The sequence below is a fragment of the Lipotes vexillifer genome, unplaced genomic scaffold (genome assembly GCF_000442215.2).
Source record: "Lipotes vexillifer unplaced genomic scaffold, Lipotes_vexillifer_v1.1 scaffold1783, whole genome shotgun sequence".
Lineage (NCBI taxonomy): Eukaryota > Metazoa > Chordata > Mammalia > Artiodactyla > Lipotidae > Lipotes > Lipotes vexillifer.
Genome location: NW_006777435.1, coordinates 474,672 through 495,419, shown reverse-complemented (window position 1 = coordinate 495,419; position 20,748 = coordinate 474,672). Strand labels below are relative to the sequence as shown.

The window sequence follows — 20,748 nt, the reverse complement described above, 5'->3', positions numbered from 1 at the left end:
ATAGTCATGTCATTTTGCACCTAAGACAAAGTTGTTGCAAGCAATCAATGCATCCTCCTGCCCCACCTTTTAATTGAAGTATAGTTGACTTACAATATTAGTTTCAGATATACGGCATAGTGATTTAGTATTTTTACAGATTATGCTCCATTAGAAGTTATTACAAGATAATGGCTGTAATTCCCTGTGCTATGCAGTAGATCCTTATTGCTCTCTTGGGTGCATTTTTGTTTGGGTTGAAGATGTGGTTGATGGTCAATTGATAGTTTCTGCTGAGTCAGTGGAATCTAATCCAACAGTAGGAAGTTGTTTTGGAGGCAGAAATGATTGCTGTCACCAGAATGCAGTTGCTGTTAAAAACAGTGGGAAAATGGCTTATGTGTGTCATACACCCATGTTCCTGGATTTATGAAAATGGGCATCTGTACAGTTCCCAGGGCCAGGCCCTCTGTTAGTTTTGAGATTCTGTGTGTGCTGCGTTTTGCCAGCCGCATCCTCCCTAGCTTAAGGCCTCCTTGTGGATTATACACGTTTCCTTCACGTGTATGAAACAGGTATTTGCCCAGAGTGCTAAACATTTAATACTTTACCGCCTTGTTCTGAGAACTGTTTTTAATACCATCTCCCCTCCTCCCCTCCTTTTTTATTTATTTTTTTTAGCTCTGCTTATGATAATGTCAACAAAGTTCGAGTAGCTATCAAGAAAATCAGCCCTTTTGAGCACCAGACCTACTGCCAGAGAACCCTGAGGGAGATAAAAATCTTACTGCGCTTCAGACATGAGAACATCATTGGAATCAATGATATTATTCGAGCACCAACCATCGAGCAGATGAAAGATGTGTATCCTTTTCAGACAGCTGCTCCACTGCTCCGTCACCTGGTTGAGTAATGTAACTGGACGTGTCTGCACTTATAGGGGTGGAGGAAAAGTAATAAAGCACATTTAAGGGGAAACTACTTTGCTTGTCATTTACTCTAATACTTGCATCATTTACATTTTTTCTCTGATTCATATTTTCATTTGTCAGTAACTGATTTTAGTATCTTTTTGGCAAATCCAATATTTTCTGTCAGTTTCAGTAAAGATTTCCTTTAAGTGTATAGTGGAAATTTTTGGAGAACACCTTTTCCAGTCATGTGTTTGCCACTCAAGGTATGGTTTGTTATGACGGTGAAAAGGAAAGAGCAGTCGACTGTGGGAGAGGGTGCCCTGTACAGCACCTGGTCAGGTCCAGACTGTCCTGATCTTAGCGCCATTTCACATCTGGGTCCAGTTTTCTCGTTTTTAAAACTGACGTGCTCGCCCTCATGATCTACAAGGCTGGCTCAGCTCTGAAGTTGTGTGATTAACTATGACAGACATTTAGAAATCTGTACTAAGCAGGTAAAGGCTTGGGTAAAGGAGGCTGCCTGGGTAAAGACTGTGTTTGAAAGGTACAAGTGTGAAGTGTGCTGAGGAGGACCTGATGGGAGAAGGTTCCGGTTCTGGCCGCAGCAATGTTCCCACCAGTTTGCCCACTTTGCATTCTGCCCCTCCAGGGAGAGGCAGCTCACAATCTACAGGCAGCCTTTCCATTTTTATTTTATTTTTATTTTTATTTTTATTTTTTAGCCTTTCCATTTTTAAACAGCTCTGTCACTAAGTTCTGATGATATTTTAATTGAAATGCCTCCCCCTGCCATCTGTTGTCCTGCCTTACCTTTTGCCTTGAAAATCACATCTCTGTCAGATGACAAGTTTTCCAGTCATGTTTCCTTCAAATTCTGTACCATGTCTCATCTAGCATGAATCTGTAGATGTGTAATATTTACACAGAAATGAATAAAAGAAATGCAAAAACACTAATGAAATAATATCGTGGTGAAGTTAAAACCTAGCGGCTTTTATAATTTATTTTCTGTGGGAATGAATGAAGTTAGCCATAACTAAAATTTTATATGCTGAGATACATGGATAGGCAGGAAAACAAGAGGAGCTCAACCAGGACAGGCCCCTTCCTAGCACAACTTCCAACAGTCTTACATACTTATTTATACTCTTAACCTTAATTGAAGAGTGAAGCAAATAGACTGAGGGTTGAGTTTAGTAGCAAATGTGTTCTAGGCCTGTGTTTCCAAAAGTTTTATGGTTGATTTTTGTCGAGAAGGAGGGGGACAAGAAGGGAGGTAAAAGAGCAGTGACGTTTTGAGTTGTTGCTAGGCCAGAGAGGAGAGAGTGCCTGGTGCTGGCTCCCACCCTCCCCCAGCCCTTCCCAACAACCCCAGAGGATGTCTGTTGATGGTGGACAGGTTGGAGACCAGGACTCATCCACACCACCTGCGTCAGGTCTCCGCTAGCGCATCACTGCGCATATCAGGCAGGCGTGGTGCCTGCTGTCTCACAGGACCTAAGAAGGAGTTCATGACTTTCTGATTCCTTCTGTTGAGGTGTATCAAGTTTTCATCAGGTTCTCATTTCCCTCCCGAGCCTCATGATGTAATAATGGACCCTTTGGCTTCGTTTTGTTTTCAGTGCTTTGCTAAGTGTGACCAGCTATTTTGGTGTGTTACCTTAACCTTTCCAAACAGATATATAGTACAGGACCTCATGGAAACAGATCTCTACAAGCTCTTGAAGACGCAACACCTCAGCAATGACCATATCTGCTATTTTCTTTACCAGATCCTCAGAGGGTTAAAATATATCCATTCAGCTAACGTGCTGCACCGTGACCTCAAACCTTCCAACCTGCTGCTCAACACCACCTGCGATCTCAAGGTCAGCTTGGTTATTTACTCTTAGGGTGATATCTGTTGAAAAACTCATGTTACTGGGGCATATTTATATTTATTGTTATTCAGATTTAAAATTACACCAGAAATACATGAAAACATTCATGGCAAAAAAAATTGCAAGTAAAGGGTGCTAGTTCTCTTTTTCTTCTCCATCCCATTGCTCCTCCTTCTCTAGAGGTAACCACTATAACAAATTGGTGTATTTTCATCACAGTTTTTTCTATGCTCTTATATACACATGTACTTTTTTACTTATATATGTAAATAGGATTATGTGTACATTAAAAGATCTGTTTCATTGCTCACCTTTTTCTTTGATAAATTTTATACAGTAAACACTCAGAAAACAGCAGAAAAGATGACCTTAATGATTTCGATTCCTAAATAATGCATTCCCAATAAACAGGAAAACCCTAGATTCTTTTTTTTTTTTTTTTGCGGTCCGCGGGCCTCTCACTGTTGTGGCCTCTCCCGTTGCAGAGCGCAGGCTCCGGACGTGCAGGCTCAGCGGCCATGGCTCACGGGCCCAGCCGCTCCACGGCATGTGGGATCTTCCCGGACCGGGGCACGAACCCACGTCCCCTGCATCGGCAGGCGGACTTTCAACCACTGCGCCACCAGGGAAGCCCAATGCTGTCCATTTTTAAGAGAACTCTAAGGACTATAAAGAATCTAGGGGGGCTTCCCTGGTGGCGCAGTGGTTGAAAGTCCGCCTGCCGATGCAGGGGACGCGGGTTCGTGCCCCGGTCCGGGAAGATCCCACATGCCGTGGAGCGGCTGGGCCCGTGAGCCATGGCCGCTGAGCCTGCACGTCCGGAGCCTGCGCTCTGCAATGGCAGAGGCCACAACAGTGAGAGGCCCGCGTACTGCAAAAAAAAAAAAAAGGCAGCATTTATATATATTTCTATTTTAATACGTGGCAGAGCTAAATCAGGAGGGAGGTCTACAGCTGTCTCCAGTATGATGAAGGGAATGTGGATTCAGTCTAGAAAAAAGGCATGTGAATTTAAGACCTAGGTGAATGAAATGACATCCCATGTTCATGGATTGGAAGGCTTAATATTGTTAAGATGGCAGTACTTCCCAGTTTGATCTACAGGTTTAATGCAGTCCGTATCAGAGTCCCAGGTGGCTTTTTTTGCAGAAATGGGCAGGCTGATCCTGAAATGCATATAGAAATTCAAGAGACCCAGAACAGCCAAAACAATCTTATGAAAGAGCAAAGTTAGAGGATTCACACTTCTGATTTTAAAACTTATTACAAAACTATAGTAATCAAGACATTGTGATACTGGCATAAGAGTAGGCATATAGCTCACTGGAGTAGAATTGAGTCAATAAATAAACCCATATGTTTTTGTTTTTTCATTCATTCGTTCATTTATTCATTTATTTTCGGCTGCGTTTGGTCTTTTTTTTTTTTCCCGATATGCGGGCCTCTCACCGTTGTGGCCTCTCCTGTTGCGGAGCACAGGCTCCGGACATGCAGGCTCAGCGGCCATGGCTCACGGGCCCAGCCGCTCCGCGGCATGTGGGATCCTCCCAGACCGGGGCACAAACCCGTGTCCCCTGCATCGGCAGGTGGACTCTCAACCACTGTGCCACGAGGGAAGCCCTGCGTTTGGTCTTTGTTGCTGCATACGGGCTTTCTGTAGTTGTGGCAAGTGGGAGCTACTCTTCATTGCGGTGCACAGGCTTCTCATTGCAGTGGCTTGTCTTGTTGCGGAGCACAGGCTCTAAGTGCGCAGGCTTCAGTAGTTGTGGCATACGTGCTCCGTAGTTGTGGCTTGCGGGCCCTAGAGCACAGGCTCAGTAGTTGTAGCACACAGGCTTAGTTGCTTCGCAGCATGTGGGAGCTTCCCGGACCAGGGCTCAAACTCGTGTCCCCTGCATTGGCAGGTGGATTCTTAACCACTGCGCCACCACGGAAGCCCCAACCCATATGTTTATGATCTGATTTTTGACAAGAGTGCCAGGATCATTCACTGGGGAAAGAATAGTGTTTTCACCAAATGGTGCTGGGACAATTGGATAACCATATGCAAAAAAAAATGAGTTTGGGCCCCTCCCTGCCTGTACTATGTACAAAAATTAACTCAAAATGGATTAGAGATCTAAGTTAAAAGGCTGAAACTGAATGCACTTAAAAAACACAGGAGTAGGGGCTTCCCTGGTGGTGCAGTGGTTGGGGGTCCGCCTGCCGATGCAGGGGACATGGGTTCGTTCCCCGGTCCGGGAGGACCCCACGTGCCGCGGAGCAGCTGGGCCCGTGGGCCATGGCCGCTGGGCCTGCGCATCCGGAGCCTGTGCTCTGCGGTGGGAGAGGCCACAGCGGTGAGTGGCCCGCGTACTGCAAAAAAACAAAAAACAAAAAAACATGGGAGTAAATTCTTGCAAACTTGTGTTAGGTAGACTTCTTAGACATGACACCAAAAACACAAGCAACAACATTTTTTTTTTTATAATGGATTTCAGGGAGTTCCCTGGTGGCCTAGTGGTTAGGACTCAGTGCTTTCACTGCTGTGGCCTGAGTTCAGTCCCTGGTCGGGGAACTGAGATCCTGTAAGCTGCGTGGCATGGCATGGCATGGCGTGGCATAGCCAAAAAAAAAAAAAGTATTTCATCAAGATGAGAATCATGCACTACAAATTAAATCATCAAGAGAGTGAAAAGACAACCCCCAGAATGAGAGAAAATATTTGTAAATCATATATGTGATAAGAGATTTATATCTAGAATATATGAAAAACTCTTACAGCTTAACAACTAAAAGATAAATGGCACAATTTAAAAGTGGGCAAAGCATCTGAAAAGACCAAGGATCTAAAGAAGGTATACAAACAACCAATAAGTACATGAAAAAATGCTTGACATCATTAGTCAGTGGGGAAATGCAAATCAAAACCACAATGAGATACCTCTTCACACACACTACGATGATATAATCAGATGATAAGTGTCAGCAAGAATTCGGCCCCAGGTGTATACCTGAGTGGAATGAAAACATGCATCCGCACACAGACAGATATAGAAATATTCATAGTGGCGTAATAGCCCAAAGGCGGAAATAATTCAGATGTCCAAATGACGATGGATAAATAGAATGTGGTGGATCCATACAGTGTAATAAAAAGGAATGAAGTACTGATATGTGCTACAATATGGATGCATCTTTTTTTTTAATGGATTTTAATGAGTTATTTATGTTTTATTTTTGGCTACATTGGGTTTTCATTGCTGCATGCGGGCTTTCTCTAGTTACGGCTAGTGGGGGCTACTCTTTGTTGCGGTGCATGGGCTTCTCATTGTGGTGGCTTCTCTTGTTGTGGAGCACGCACGGGCTCTAGGCACACAGGCTTCAGTAGTTGTGGCACATGGGCTCAGTCATTGTGGCTCGTGGGTTCTAGAGCGCAGGCTCAGTAGTGTGGCACATGGGCTTAGTTGCTCCACCACGGCATGTGGGATCTTCCCGGACCAAGGCTCGAACCCGTTTCCCCTGCATTGGCAGGCGGATTCTTAATAACTGCGCCAACAGGGAAGCCCAATGTGGATGCATCTTGCAAACATTATTAAGTATGTGAGGGAAAGAAACCAGTCATAAAAGATCACGTATTGTAGAATAGATGTGTCTGTAGAGATGGAAGGTAGATGAGCAGTTGCTGTGGGCTGGTGGGATTGGAGAGGCATTGGGAGAGACTGCTGATGGGCACAAGGTTTCTTTTTGAGGTTATAAAAATGTTCTAAAATTGGATAGTGGTATTGGTCACATACCTCTGTGATATAATACCAAAAACCATTGAACTGCACACTTTAAATGGGAGAATTGTGTAGTATGTGAATTATATCTCAATAAATTTGTTTGAAAAGTACATATAGATAGATATATAGCAGTGATCATTTTGTGGACTTCACTTTCACAGACGTTCCTGTGGGAAGCTGTGTAAGGTATACCTGGCAAGGGAGGTGAGTGTCTGTCCCTGCAGTCTGAAAACTGATAGGTCAGGGGTCTGATAAGCAGTAGATGATTGCAGTACTGTCTGCTGTAACACACACAAAGGAGAGAGGTGAGTTGGTTCTGGCCAAGCTGTGAGGCATCAGGAAGGAGGATTGTCGTGCTGTCCCTCTCAGCATGTCAGGCTTGCAGTGGGCGAGTGGCTGTGTTGGGCGCAGGCAGAAGGAACAACAGAAATATAGTACGAATAAGAAAGGACAAGTGCACCAACACTGATGCCTGCGCTGTGTGGCTGCAGCTTTGGTGATCACTGAAGTGTTGATCATGAAGAGCCTTCTGGAACTATCTAAAAAGGCAGTGGGTCCTGTCATCAGGCAGTCATCTTATCCGCTGTCGTTGGGTGTTTAAAGCAGGATGGCAGATGTCCGGTGAGACGTTGTGGAAGACAGCTTCCTGCATCAGATATGACTCGGTTGGACTCTGTCACCTCTTAGGATCCTTCTGAGTTAAATTCATGTACTTCTACATAGGGTGTAGCCAGATCCCTGTGCATGGATCTGTGCAAATGAGAGCCAGGTTGGCACACAAGGAATGGCCGTACTTTGTCGGCTCTTAGTGATTTTCTTGAAAAATTACAGTGAAGAGCGGCCAGGCAGCCCAGCTTCGTGAAGGCTCTCGGCGCGCCGCGGCCCCCAGGCACCCAGCACGCGCCCGCCCCGCCACCACTATGCCCAAGAGGAAGGTCAGCTCCGCCAAGGGGGCGGCAAAAGAGGAGCCCAAGAGGAGATCGGCGAGGTTGTCAACTAAACTGGCTCCTGCAAAAGTGGAAACGAAGCCAAAAAAGGCGGCAGGAAAGGATAAATCTTCCGACAAAGAAGTGCAAACAAAAGGGAAAAGGGGAACAAAGGGAAAACTGCCTGAAGTGGCTAACCAAGAGACTAAAGAAGACTTACCTGCAGAAAATGGAGAAACTAAAAATGAGGAGAGCCCAGCTTCTGATGAAGCAGGAGAGGAAGAAGCCAAGTCTGATTAATATCACACACCTGGTCCTATCAGTGGTCCGTTTCCCTTCTTGTACAATCCAGAGGAATATTTTTATCAACTATTTTGTAAATGCAAGTTTTTTAGTAGCTCTAGAAACATTTTTTAAAAGGAAGGAATCCCACCTCATCCCATTTTTTAAGTGTAAATGCTTTTTTTAAGAGGTGAAATCATTTGCTGGTTGTTTATTTTTTGGTACAACCAGAAAATAGTGGGATATTAAATATGGGAGGCTTTGATTGCCTTGGGTGTCAGCTTAACATTCCACAGATGGAGGGTAGCTTTTATATCCTATAATACAAAGCATACTAAATGGTAGTTTGAAGTCAGTTGTCCATTTAATGTCTTAAACACTTTAAATTACTTCTCTTCCCACATTGTTTTTGGTAGAATCGTTTCCTAAAGCAAACCACTCACCCCTTGATCTTGGCTCTCCTGGGCAGAATTTTGTGCACTCTGTAACATCTTTGGTCATGGTAGTCCAGTTCTTCTAGTAACTGTTAATGTGCTGTGAACAATTGACAATTTGAGTATGTAGTGTATATGATATTAAATTGTGAATTAGTGGGACTTACGATGTAACAGCATATCAATATTTGAAGATATCAAGATACTTGATATCCTGTGAAGGAAAATTTGCCCCCAGATTTTAAGCTGGAAAGTCACTGGAATAACTGTTCAGAAAAGAATCTCAACTACATGATTTTTTAGGTTTTTGGTACATATGTTGAGAATTGTGGACAAATTGAAATGTCTGTGTACTGATCCTCGAAACAGCCAATAAAATCTCAATTATGAAAGAATTTCTTGAAGCACATGAAAAAAAATTACAGTGAATATTTTTATGTCTCCTAGTGCTTTTTTTTCTTTCTGTTTCTTATCACAGTCCTTTTATGGCAGATTGCTTTTGTTTGTTTTTGGAGAGCCATTGTTAATATTTTAAGTATGTAATATTTCTGGGAAAAGTTGACTTTTACTTTGACTTGAAAATGCTTGTCCTTAAGAAGAAGCACAGAACTAGACTACTTTGTCTGTTGTCTCTTCACTGTGGACTTGTCTTTACCTCGGGCCATTTTATTCACTGCTCACCAAAATGGACACCCACGCTGATATATATGTCTTGTTGGCCGTCTGCACAATCCAGGCATTGTTTTCAAAACCCAATTTTAACACACACTCAGAAACACAATAGGATATTTTAGATATTTACAGCAGTGAAATTCACCCACATTTCAAAATGTCCATGTGGGGTGTACATCATCCACATGGGCATGAATATTCAGGAGAGACTCTCATTCCAGAGATGAGTGTGGTATGTCACCAAGTCACCGATTTGCCATGGGAGCATGTCCAACAGCCAGGGCACGTGCATGTGGGAGCATGGAGCTCTGGACTCACCGAATGCCTATTACATCCTGAGACCTTGAGGTGACCGTGATGCTGTCCCACGAGCCCTGTACCTAGAAAGTTTGTGACCAGTGGCCTTACTGACTTGTTATTTGGTCCTTTTTGAATTTTCAAGTAGGTAATGATGTCACTTCTTCCATTTTCCGTTAGCTTCTGTGTTACTAAGTATTTTCTAGTCTTGAGCCCTCAGGATATCAACTCTTCTCAGTGTCTTAGACCTTAGTTTTGGGCTCTATAAACATGCTTTGTACTTGTTACCTGAAGCCCAGAGACCCAGCAGACACCAGCCTCTCAGGGCCCTCCTGAGACCCTCTCCTTGTAGGCTTCCTCTTTATTTCTCAGGGCCGCAGAAAAGCAAGGGTTGTAGACCCTATTTTGAGATTCTGCTCGCATATTTTTAATGAAACTGCCAGGGGAGTGTGGTCTCCAGCAGTCCGTGTCCTTGCCGTTTGTGTACTGAGCCCCCAGCAGCCCCAGGAGGATTTCCAGGCTGTTAGGCTCACAGCACATGTGGTTCTGGGTGTGTATGGGAAGGAGGACTTTGAAAGATACAAAATGAAACGTCTTTGGGGCTGGCTTTTGTTTTATGAGAATTTGAATTTGCTCAGCCCAAAAAGTAGCCAAGTAGGAGTGATAGGTCATTTTATATTTCTTGTACTGTATCCGGGTTGTCTACCTTCCTTCTTATGGAATTGTAATGAATTTTATTGCTTTTTTATTTTGAAGCCTTGACAGTTTTTTGGTTAATGCTGTATTAGCTTTCAGTGTTGTAGTGTTAAAGGAACTTTAAAAAATCACATGAGCTTTCCATTGATGACCATGAATGGAGTTGTGAAATCTTTTTTTTTTTTTTAATATTTATTTATTTGGCTGCGCCGGGTCTTAGTTGCAGCACACGAGATCTTTGTCACGTGCGGGATCTTTAGTTGCAGCATGTGGGATCTAGTTCCCGGACCAGGGATCGAACCCAGGCCCCCTGCATTGGGAGCGTGGAGTCTTAGCCACTGGACCGCCAGGGAATTCCCGCGTTGTGCAGTCTTGTAGAGGTCTAAACCCTACATCACCCTCTTTATTTTTTTAATTATAATAAAAAATTTTGAGAACCTGCTGGTTCTGTGCCTTATACTAGGAGTGGAGGATACAAGTAATGAAACACGATCCTCCTTATACCAGCTCGCTATTCTGAAAATTGGTAACTAAAGGGAAAGGATTAAACATTTTCCCTGTCTTTCCAGTGAGATCTGGGCATCAGGGTAAGAAAATGGCCCCAGTTGATGAATGATGGCTCTTCCTTAAAATAAATGCCAGCCAATAAATGCACAAGGAATAATAAAATTAGAGAAATCGCCATTTTGCAGCCTCCAGTGACGTAACTGATTTGTGCAATATAATCCCTGGACCCTCTGCTCAGACTCCAGTCCCCTGGGTGGGCTGCCACCGCCTCCCCATGTGGACTCCCTGTTCACCTCGCACCTAGACCATGTCCTGATCTGAAGCCCTCTCTCAAGCCCACCGGGCTGCTGCAGTTCCTCCCAGCCCACAGTGACCCTCAGGCCACAGGACCCCTTCTGATGGCTTCCAGACAGGAGGAGCGACTGCCGCTTTAGTTCTTGTTTAAAGAAGGAGTTGTACTGCAGCGTTCCGCATGGGGAAGGAATGCTGCTAATTCTAAAACTTGGGCTTCCCTGGTGGCGCAGTGGTTGAGAGTCCGCCTGCCGATGCAGGGGACATGGGTTTGTGCCCCGGTCTGGGAAGATCCCACATGCCGCGGAGCGGCTGGGCCCGTGAGCCGTGGCCACTGAGCCTGCGCGTCCGGAGCCTGTGCTCCGCAACAGGAGAGGCCACCACAGTGAGAGACCCGCATACCGCAAAGAATAAAATAATTCTAAAACTTTTCCTTCTTCATCTTGCCACTCTGAACAATGCAGTTTTTTAAACATTATTAAGTATTAATGTAAGATTTTACATTAATGGTAATGCTGTACCCTGGTTTTTACTTTTAAGAGATAATCAGTAGTTCAGATACTGTGAGAAGTGGTCAGTACTAGAGTCTCTGCCAGTTAATCCACCTGAGTTGCTATGCTTCCTATAAACATTTGAAATAAGGCATTTATTCACCTGATGTTGAGAGCCCACTCCACTTAGGGATAAAAAATTAGTTGAGTATTGCCTTTTTCTAGGGACTTATATTCCAGCTGTGGGGATGGGCATATATCCAGCTAACTGTCATGGATTGTGCGTATGTGCTTACATATAATACATGTCAAGCAGAGTATTACCCGAGTTCAGAAAAGTGAGCTATTCGTGGGATTGGCGTTGGTTCCTGGGAAACCTCTCAGAAGAGGTCACTTTTATGCTGGTATTTAGGGTCAGGCAATGGTGAGCATCAGGTCCTCAACTGAGAGGGTGTCGCGGAGTCAGGAAGGGCATGGAACTGTTGGTAGGAGCAGATGTGGCACAGAGATGGTGGTGGGAGACACCTGAGCAGACAGTGTGTGGAGCGTCTTTGCTTAAAGAATTTGGGCTTTATTTACTAGGCAGAGGGGATTGGTTAAAAGATTTTTGAGCCAGAAAGGTGATTTATGTTTCAGAAATAACACTCAGGCAGGAATTTCAAGGAGGAATCAGATTGCAGTCAGGTAAAGCAAGTCTCCCTAATTCCAGACAGACTAAGGCCCTGTCAGTTGAGATGTTGGAAGGGCAGCCAGTTGGAGAGCCACTTGGGGAGGTTTCAGCTGTGGGGCCACCCTGTCCCTCACACACCCCCAGGCAGTTGCTCTGGTTTCCCAAGGTCTTCCTATGGCTGGCATCTCTTCAGTGTTACAGTGTCACTGCACGTGGGTCCTCCTCAGAGAGGGCTGCTCCATCTTAATAAGCACGCTGTCCGGCACCACTATGTTAGCTGTGTCTTGCTCTATAACAGTCACCTCAAAATGTAGTGGCCTTCCAAAGAAGAAGAAATTGAGGATAAAAAGACCAAGTGAAGGCAGAACACAGAGAGTTTTTTGGGCGGTGAAACTATTTCTGTATGACAGTGTACTGGTGGATACATGTCATTACACACTTGTCAAAACTCATAGAATGTACAACACCGCGAGTGAACCTGAAGGTAAACTATGGACTTCAGGTGATAATGATGTGTCAGTGTAGGTTCCTCGACTGTAACAGACGTCCCGCTCTGGTGCAGGATGTTGATAGTGGGGGAAGGCTCTGCCTGGCGGGGGAGGCAGGTGTACATGGGGAACTCTGTACTTTCTGCTGTATTCTGCTGTGAACCCAAAATGGCCCTAGAAAAAGAAAATCTGTTATAAAAAAAAAAAAATGTAGTGGGCTTAAACAACAAGAATCATGTTTGAGCTCATAGTTTCTGCAGGTGAGGAGTTCAGTCAGGGTGCAGTGGTGGGCAGTGACTGGTCTCTGCTCCAGCCTCTGGGCCTCGGCTAGAAGATATGGGGGTGGAGCCTCAAGTCATCTCCCACAGGGCCTGGCAGTTGATGCCAGGGAATGGCCACATGTAGCCCATGTGGCCTGGTGTCCTCACAACGTGGGCAGAGGGTTCCAAGTACCCCAGTGGAGAGAGCCAGGTAGAAGCCACATTGCATTTTATGATTTTGCCTCGGAGGTCTCAACAGCATCACTTCCACTATAATCTGTTGGTTTAGGCAGTTACAAAGGTTTGGCCAGATTCAAGAGAAGGGAAGATAGATCCTGCCCTCTTGATAAAAATTCAGCCAAAGATCTTGAAACAGGAGCATGGGTAAGGGTTATATTGGTATGACCCTCTTTAGAAAATCCAGTCTGCCACAGCTGTGTTTAAAGTTGCTCACACCACTTATCCTGTCTTTGTAGATGTTTAAGAATCTCATCAAGCCTCCCAAAGTGTGGCTTCTGTTACTTTGTCCACACTCCCAGAGGTGTGTGGAGACGTCAGCCTCGGTACTTGGCCTCACTGAGCTGGGAATTTCCTGTATGCTGTTTTTTTTAAATCTGGGATTTGTTTTGTGGTTCCACTGACCCACAAAAAGCTGTGGATGAAGTCTGGACCCATCCACGCTGTGTGGGGCTGAGTGTAGTAGAGGGCAGTGAAGGATCTGGGAATCCTGGTCAGGGGCTTGCAGTGCATTTACTCTGCTGCTGAGATGCAGTATTTCTCCTCTGAGCGCACGACTCAGAATATGGCTTCAAGTGTCCATTTACATGCAGAAGGCAGACCAAGTGCTGAGCTTTGATTGAACTTGAATCAGAGGATGAGGTGTTAGCCCTGAAAAAAGAGAAACTGTGGGCTGTATTGAAAGTTGAAGCCACACGGAATTGATGTGAATGGGTTGTAGTCCAGTGTGGCAAATGATGACTTCTGGATGGCTTAGAGGGCCCACCTTTGCATGTAAGGAGAAATTGCTCCTCTCTTGCTTCCTGAGCAGGAATCACGCCTGCAGGGATTGTACTGCTAGTGAACTGAGTATTCCTGTAGTTTGTTTCATGCGACTTGGTAGAATAGGCTCTAAGGAAACAAATAGGGTGCAGGTATGTCGAAAGCCTCAAGATCAGTCAAGCTGAGGTTAGAGCTTACCACGGTCCCCCTGTAAAACTTATGGCCCTCCATCAGCTCGATCCTCTGACAGGCCCGGGACTGTCGAGGGTGCAACGGCATCAGCAAGCTGGCCGGCTTGAGAGGTGAGGCTGGTGCTGGGGGGTGCGGGGTGGTGATGGAGGCTAAGAGGGGACTGTCAGCTGTGAGAGGGCCCGGACAGCCTCACCATGCAGCTCTGTTAGGGTGCGCTGAGAGCGTAGCCTGCGGAAGAGCAACTGGGGAAGCAAATGTGGCATTGGCTCCTTTTGAAGATGCAGTGACAGTATGTCAAAAGACGGAAATTGGGCAAACAGATACGTCACTTCTCTTGAATGCTGCGGTCGAAGCAAGTAGCAGGGCCTGTGGGGTCAGAGGTGCCACATGGGGATGCCAGTGTCCAAGGCTACTGGAAGACACTGGTGAGGTGGATGGGAGCATTCAGGATCTTTCTGAATTGTCGAGAACTTGAACTATGAGATCTCTGAGCAGAGGTTGATGTCCATTTACGTCTCATGAGTATCTCTGAGGTGTGTCCCTTCCTCCTTATCCTGTTTTTATGGCCTGAGCTCAGACCCTTTTCACTTATTAGGTGAATTAAAGCAGTAAGCCTCCAAAGTGATCTCTGTCTTCCAGGCTGCCTTCTGCTAGACTCTGCCCTGTCTTTGTTAACATCTCCCTCTCTTTCTCGGGTTAGTTCCCCAGGAGCTAGGAATTAAAATATCCTGCAATTGTACAGGATTAAATATGTTATAGTTACTTTCCTTATACATTGGAGCTGGAGTAGCACCAAAGCGTTGAATGGTGAAAGGCCAGCAAGTACTTTTGTGAGTCAGGAGAAATTAGAAGCTGGGTGTTTTATTTTAAAAAAGATTCATCTTCAATATGTGAAATATCTTTTAAAGCTTTGGGAGTGGGTTTGGCTACGTGGAGGGGGAAGGAGGGAGGAAGGAGGTAGGAAGAGAAGGTGGAGGACCAGCAGGAGGTCAGGTCTGCGGAGAGAGGGCAAGTGCGGGAGAGGAGCTGATCCCACGGTGATCACCCCCGAGCGTCAGCAGGAGAGGTCTGGTCTCCTAGTCTCTAGTGGGTAGCCTTATTTTCTGAGCAGGACAGTTTTTGTCAAGTGGCCTAAGCAAGGTTGCTGTGGGATAAGCAGATAATGAGAGGTGAGGATACTATCCTCTGAAGATGTGTTCTGTTCAAGGCTCCTCCAGCCTGTTCCTGTCTGATGCGCAGCAGCTGCCTTTCAGATTGTGGTGAGGATTAGGTAAGAGTGAGTGTGTAGAATTCCAAGAAGCATCTGCCACATAGGAATGGTAGTAGTTACTTGTCATCATTACTGCTGTTGTCTTTTTTGTGTTTATGTTTTGATGTTAAATTGGTTAGAATCTCTAAGAACGTGTCCTGTTATTTTCTCTCTTAGATCTGTGACTTTGGCTTGGCCCGTGTTGCAGATCCAGACCATGATCACACAGGGTTCCTGACGGAGTACGTTGCCACACGTTGGTACAGGGCTCCGGAAATTATGTTGAATTCCAAGGTAAGGACCAAGTTTCCATAAAAAGAAAAACAAGAGGCAAAAGGACTTTGGACGTGAGTTGCAGTAAGCCTCCCACTCAGTAAGTCTCTTTCAACCTGGGTTGAGGCCTGGCCTGTCTGGTCAGAACCAAGGTATGTCTTTGTCTCCTGTTCAACACTGAACTTCTGGGCCCTCAGCTGGGGTAGTGCTGATGTGTTACAGAGTTGGAGGGCCCGCCTCCCTAGTCACTGGTACAATGAATGTTCTGTGTCCCACCCCCTGGTCAGCTCGCCTGCAGTCCTACCTGGGGCAGCTTTCACTCCTGTGGCTGCCACTGCCAGGGTCAGGCTGGCTCTGTGTCAGAGATGAGCTCTGTATACGGTGTGTGTTTCTGTGAATGCGGACCAGAGCTTTTCTGTAAAGGTCAGACATACCTGATAATGAAGAATGCCTCTTTAGCAAAATTATAGTATAATTGGAAGAAAACATTGGTGTGGAAAAAATTGGAGCTGCTATAATTCTTTCAAAATTATGTGATGGTCCTGCTTCCAAATGGTAGTCCCTGCATCTGGATCAAAAGCACACTTCTAACAAGGTCTTTGTCTGGGTCATAAGGAATGATTGAAAAACTTACAAAAGCAAGAGAAAGTGAAGCACAGCATCCTTGTTAGGTGTATGAGCAACAGTGGCAAACAGTGAGGGCTGCTGTGGGGATTCAGTTTTGTTTTTTATTTGTTTTATCTTTTGGGCATGCCACACGGCATATGGAATGTTAGTTCCCTGACCAGGGGTCGAACCCGTGCCCCCTGCATTGACAGCACAGAGTCTTAACCACTGGGCCACCAGGGAGATCCTGGAGTTTCAGTATTTTTAATATATCATTTGAAAATAGTATTTGAATAAGGTGTCACATTTGAGAAGTTAAGTGCACCTGACATCTAATATCTAATCCTGTATCTCATATCTCAAGACAGATTCTTGATCTCAGTTCCATCTTCCATAATGTAACATTAATATACATGAAGAAAAGCTATAAAAATAGTGACTTCCCTGGTGGCTCGGTGGTTAAGACTCCACACTCCCAATGCAGGGGGCCTGGGTTTGATCCCTGGTCCAGGAACTAGATCCCTCATGCATGCCGCAACTGAGAGTTCTCATTCCACAACTAAGGAGCAGGCAAGTCACAACTAAGGAGCCCGCCTGCCTCAACTAAGACCCAGTGCAACCAAAAAAAAAAGAAAGAAAAAAGCTGTAAAAACAAACTTTGGACCCCGTGTTCAGGTGTAGGAACCAGAAATCATCCTGAGAGGCTTCTTGGGAATGAAAAGAACAGGTGTAATTAGCCCATAGGCTGCATTCTCTTCCTCCATCCTTTACGAGTCAAAGGGCTTGGGATGTAGGTTGCTTTTGTGAGGAAACGGAGTTTGTTTAAGGCAGTTAGTTATTCTTGATATCATACCTGTGTTTAGTTTAGCTATGGAAGTAAAATTTCATTAAAATAAATTCCATTGTAAAGAAGGATTTGGTGTAACAGATGTTTCAAAGGAGAAAATGTTGTGTTGATTCTCTCATAATTCTGTACAATCCCACACAACGGGTTCTTGCTGTGGATAGATGGGCCACGTGACAGTCTCTCCACGCCAGAGGCGCCCATGTGTGCAGCAGTGCCTGCCAGCTGGAAGGAAAGCTGTCCTTTGCGTCCTGGGGCCTTGTGGTCTTACAGCATCCATCCCCATTTGAGCCGCTCCCCTGTCTTCACTTCTTGGCCACCCTCCAGGGGGAAGTAGCCAGGAGGGTGGCCTCTGTTTTTGCAGAGTTAACTATAGTCAAAACTGAGTTTGAATCCTTTTTTGATTTATAGCACCTCTAGCCTGAGAATGTTTTCTAGCAATGTATTCAGGATTTTCTTTTTTATTGATACAGAACATTTTCACACCCACAGAAGAGAGTCCAGTGAACACCCATATTCCCCTTACAGCACCAGCTGTTGACATCCTCTGCCTCCCTCACTCTCCCGTTCTTCTCTCTCTTCCCTTGTGTCAAACCCTCTGACACTTCACCAACATAAACCAGCACTGCACACCTCGACTGACGCTAGGAGTTCACTAATACTCCCGAAAAGGCGGTGTGCTTCCCCACAGCCGCAGTACCCTGCGAGCACCTGTGACAGCCGGCGCTCATTCAGTGCCATCCCAGTTGTGTGTGTCCCCCCCCATCTGGGACAGTCCTCCCACCTTCCTGGCTTCTCCATGACACAGAATACTTGGCAGAGCACAGAGGTGGTGTTGTGCCCAGCGGGTCTCTTTCTGAATTCTTGGGACTGGCTCCTCCTGATTAGGTTTAGATCACACTTTTCTGGCACAAACCCCAGTCTTTGAAGCCATGTGTGTGACTCCTCTTTCCTGGCAGCCTCTCCCCCAGGGGTGCGCCCTTGAGGACCATTGTCTCCATTGCAAAACGTGATTTTCTAAATTGATTGTTCCTTTTACATTGATGAGCTGGCATTCTCTGTGAAGAAGAGGTTTCTCCCTTTTCTCTTTCTCTTCCTCTGACCCCTGTCTTTGTTTTGAAAACATGATTGTGGACTCATGGTGGCTGTGGGGGTTTTTTGTTTGTTTGTTTGCTGTCCATTATCTTTTTTTTATATATATATACTCATTTTCCCAGCTTTGGCCACCTAGAGCGCTCTGTGTGTGTGTATTTGTAACATTTCATTTTGATAGAATTTTCAATTCGCAGAAACATTGCAAGAAAAGAAAAGTCAGGGGTTCTCAAACATTCCGTTCTCAAGACTCCTTCAGTGTCTGAATGTCTAAAAATTTATCCAAGACCCCAAGCAGGTTTTGTTTATGTGGGTTTTATTTATCAATATTTACTATATAGAAATTAAAACTGAAACTTTTTTTTTTTTGGCTGCGTTGGGTCTGTTGCTGTGTGCAGGCTTTCTCTAGTGGCGATCAGGGGCTACTCTTCATTGTGGTGCATGGGATTCTCATTGCAGTGGCTTCTCTTGTTGTGGAGAACAGGCTCTAGGGCAAATGGGCTCAGTAGTTGCAGCTTCCCAGACCAGGGCTCGAACCCATGTACCTTGCATTGGCAGGCGGATTCTTAACCGCTGAGCCACCAGTTTGGAGCCCCCAAACTGAAACTTTTTAAAGTATTTATTAATTTTTAAATTAATTTATTTTAAAATAAATGTTAAAAAGTTAGATAGTTCTCATTTTAAAAATGTTTATTTTCCACAACAAAAACATTTTAGTGAGAAGAGTAGTGTTCTCATCTTTACAAATCTCTTCAGCGTCTGGCTTGATTTGAACACTGCTGGATTCTCACCTGGTTCTGCGTTCAGTCTGTCAAATATGTTGTTTTGGTGAAGTTAGTGAAGAGTTAGTGAAGAGTCTTCGCACGAAGCTCGGAAAGGGAGAGTTAGTAGTCTTTTCAGCTACTCTTGGCTCATCATTGATACCACACCAAAACCCAGCAGAGGAAGGGCTAATTGCCACGTGAAATCTGAAACCATGGCATCCATTGGTCTTCCTGACACCAACACCCATGCGTGATTCTGTAACACTGAGCGTTAGGGAAGCACGGTTCACTGTTGTCATGTTTCACGTATAATATCCTGTAATGTCATGTAACCTCTAGAAAAATCTCCTGTACACATGTGAGAGAATGAGTGAAGAGGAAAACAGAATCACAATCGTATTAAAGCAGAGGGAAGCCGCCTCACAGAGCTGCTGGCTGGAACTGTCCACCCTTCACCTCAGATGCACGCTCACCAGCTCTTTGTTTTGTCCCGTTTGCTTTTTCATTCTCTCTCTGTGTGCCTGTTTTTGTGAGTCATTTGAGAATGGATTGTAGATGTGCACCTTTAGCACTAAGCATTTCACCGTGTGTGTCCTTAGAACAGTAGTTCGAATGTTCCCTGAGGACATTTGGTTGTGTTTAGAGACATTTTTGGTTCTCACAACTAGTAGGAGAGGTGCTGCCGGCATCGAGCAGTGAGAGGCCAGAGCAGTGGCGAGCACCCTGAGGTGCGCAGGCCGGCCCCCCAACAAAGACTTGTCCAGCCCAGAGCAGCAGCAGTGGAGGTGAGAAAGAAGGGTGTTCTCTCCCATGACCATAGTACAGTAATCAAAAGTGGGAAAATTAACACTGATCCAATAGTAATGCCCCGTTTATATTCAGATTTTGGATATTGTCCCAATAATAACCTTTATAGCTTTTCTCAATATGTGTGCAAGGCTCACACATTGCATTGTTACTTTAGTCGCCTTTAATCTGAAATAGTTCCTCAGCCTTTCTTGACCTTGATGTTTTTGAAGGGTACGGGTCAGCTACTTGTAGCACGTGCCTCAGTTTTGTGTCATGCATTTGAGGCATGAATACCACAAAAAGAGTGTTTTCTTCTCAGCGCATCATCTGTCACATCAGGAGGCACACCTGGTTTGTGTCGGTATCGGTGAAGTTCATGTTGATCTTTTGGTTAAGATGGCGTCCTCCAGGTCTCCACCATCATTATGGTTATAGTTACTGTTAATTATAGTAATAATAATTACCATGTTGGACTTCCCTGGTGGCGCGGTGGTTAAGAATCTGCCTGCCAATGCAGGAGATACAGCTTCGAGCCCTGGTCTGGGAAGATCCCACATGCCGCGGAGCAACTAAGCCTGTGCGCCACAACCACTGAGCCTGCGCTCTAGAGCCCGTGTGCCTAGAGCCCGTGCTCCGCAACAAGAGAAGCCATTGCAATGAGAAACCCGCGCACAGCAACAAAGAGTAGCCCCCGCTCGCTGCAACTAGAGAAAGCCTGCGTTCAGCAACAAACACCCAACGCAGCCATAAATAAAATGAATGAATGAATCAATCTACTAGGAAATTGTGGGAAGATACTTTAAATCTCTGTAATTTATTGACGAGAATTGTTTTGAAATTCAGCCCATTTTATCATAGCTGTAGATCTGATCATTAATTCTTTGATTTTCAAAAAATACTTTGCTATGTTTCCATAAACTTTAATATTTGGATAAATTTTTTTCCCTCTAGCTTTTCTCCACATTTCTTCTTCTATTTATCACTATGCCTAAGCATTCTCCATAAAACTCAACTTACGTAGTAACATCTTTTTTTTTTTTTACTGTTGTATGATAATTCTTCCATGTCTTTTCACCAAATTCCTTTAAAAGAAAAAATATACCTGAAAAATCAATAGAAAAAGGAGATAAGCAATAGGGATCAGTGAGACATGATGGAGCCAGCACGTGCTTCTTTTCAGCAGAGATCATGGGTAATTGTTGTGTTTTGTTTTTAATGATTTTCAAAATGGATAAAGATATTCTGGAAATGTAGCAATGCCCCCCCACCTTTTATAATTAATTTATTTGTTTTTTATTTTTATTTTTTGGCTGCTTTGGGCCTTCGTTGCTGCACGCGGGCCTTCTGTACTTGCGGCAAGTGGGGGCTACTCTTTTTTTTTTTTTTTTT

The 20,748-nt window shown here is 44.8% G+C and overlaps 1 protein-coding gene and 1 pseudogene across 2 annotated transcripts in view; both read left to right on the top strand.

Annotated features, from left to right (window-relative positions):
- The first annotated feature begins 664 nt into the window (after positions 1 to 664).
- The window catches only part of MAPK1 (mitogen-activated protein kinase 1), a 44,912-nt gene continuing 24,828 nt past the window's right edge, over positions 665 to 20,748 (top strand). Inside the window, exons 1-3 of one of the 2 annotated variants that reach the window (XM_007451016.1) lie at positions 665 to 843; positions 2,572 to 2,761; positions 15,169 to 15,285. In XM_007451016.1, coding sequence (XP_007451078.1) covers positions 833 to 843; positions 2,572 to 2,761; positions 15,169 to 15,285 — 318 coding nt within the window. In that variant the 5' untranslated portion in view covers positions 665 to 832. The remainder of the gene's footprint in view (positions 844 to 2,571; positions 2,762 to 15,168; positions 15,286 to 20,748) is intronic. The other variant, XM_007451015.1, reaches the window with a different exon arrangement.
- On the top strand, positions 7,458 to 7,763 carry LOC103069991 (non-histone chromosomal protein HMG-14 pseudogene; annotated as a pseudogene).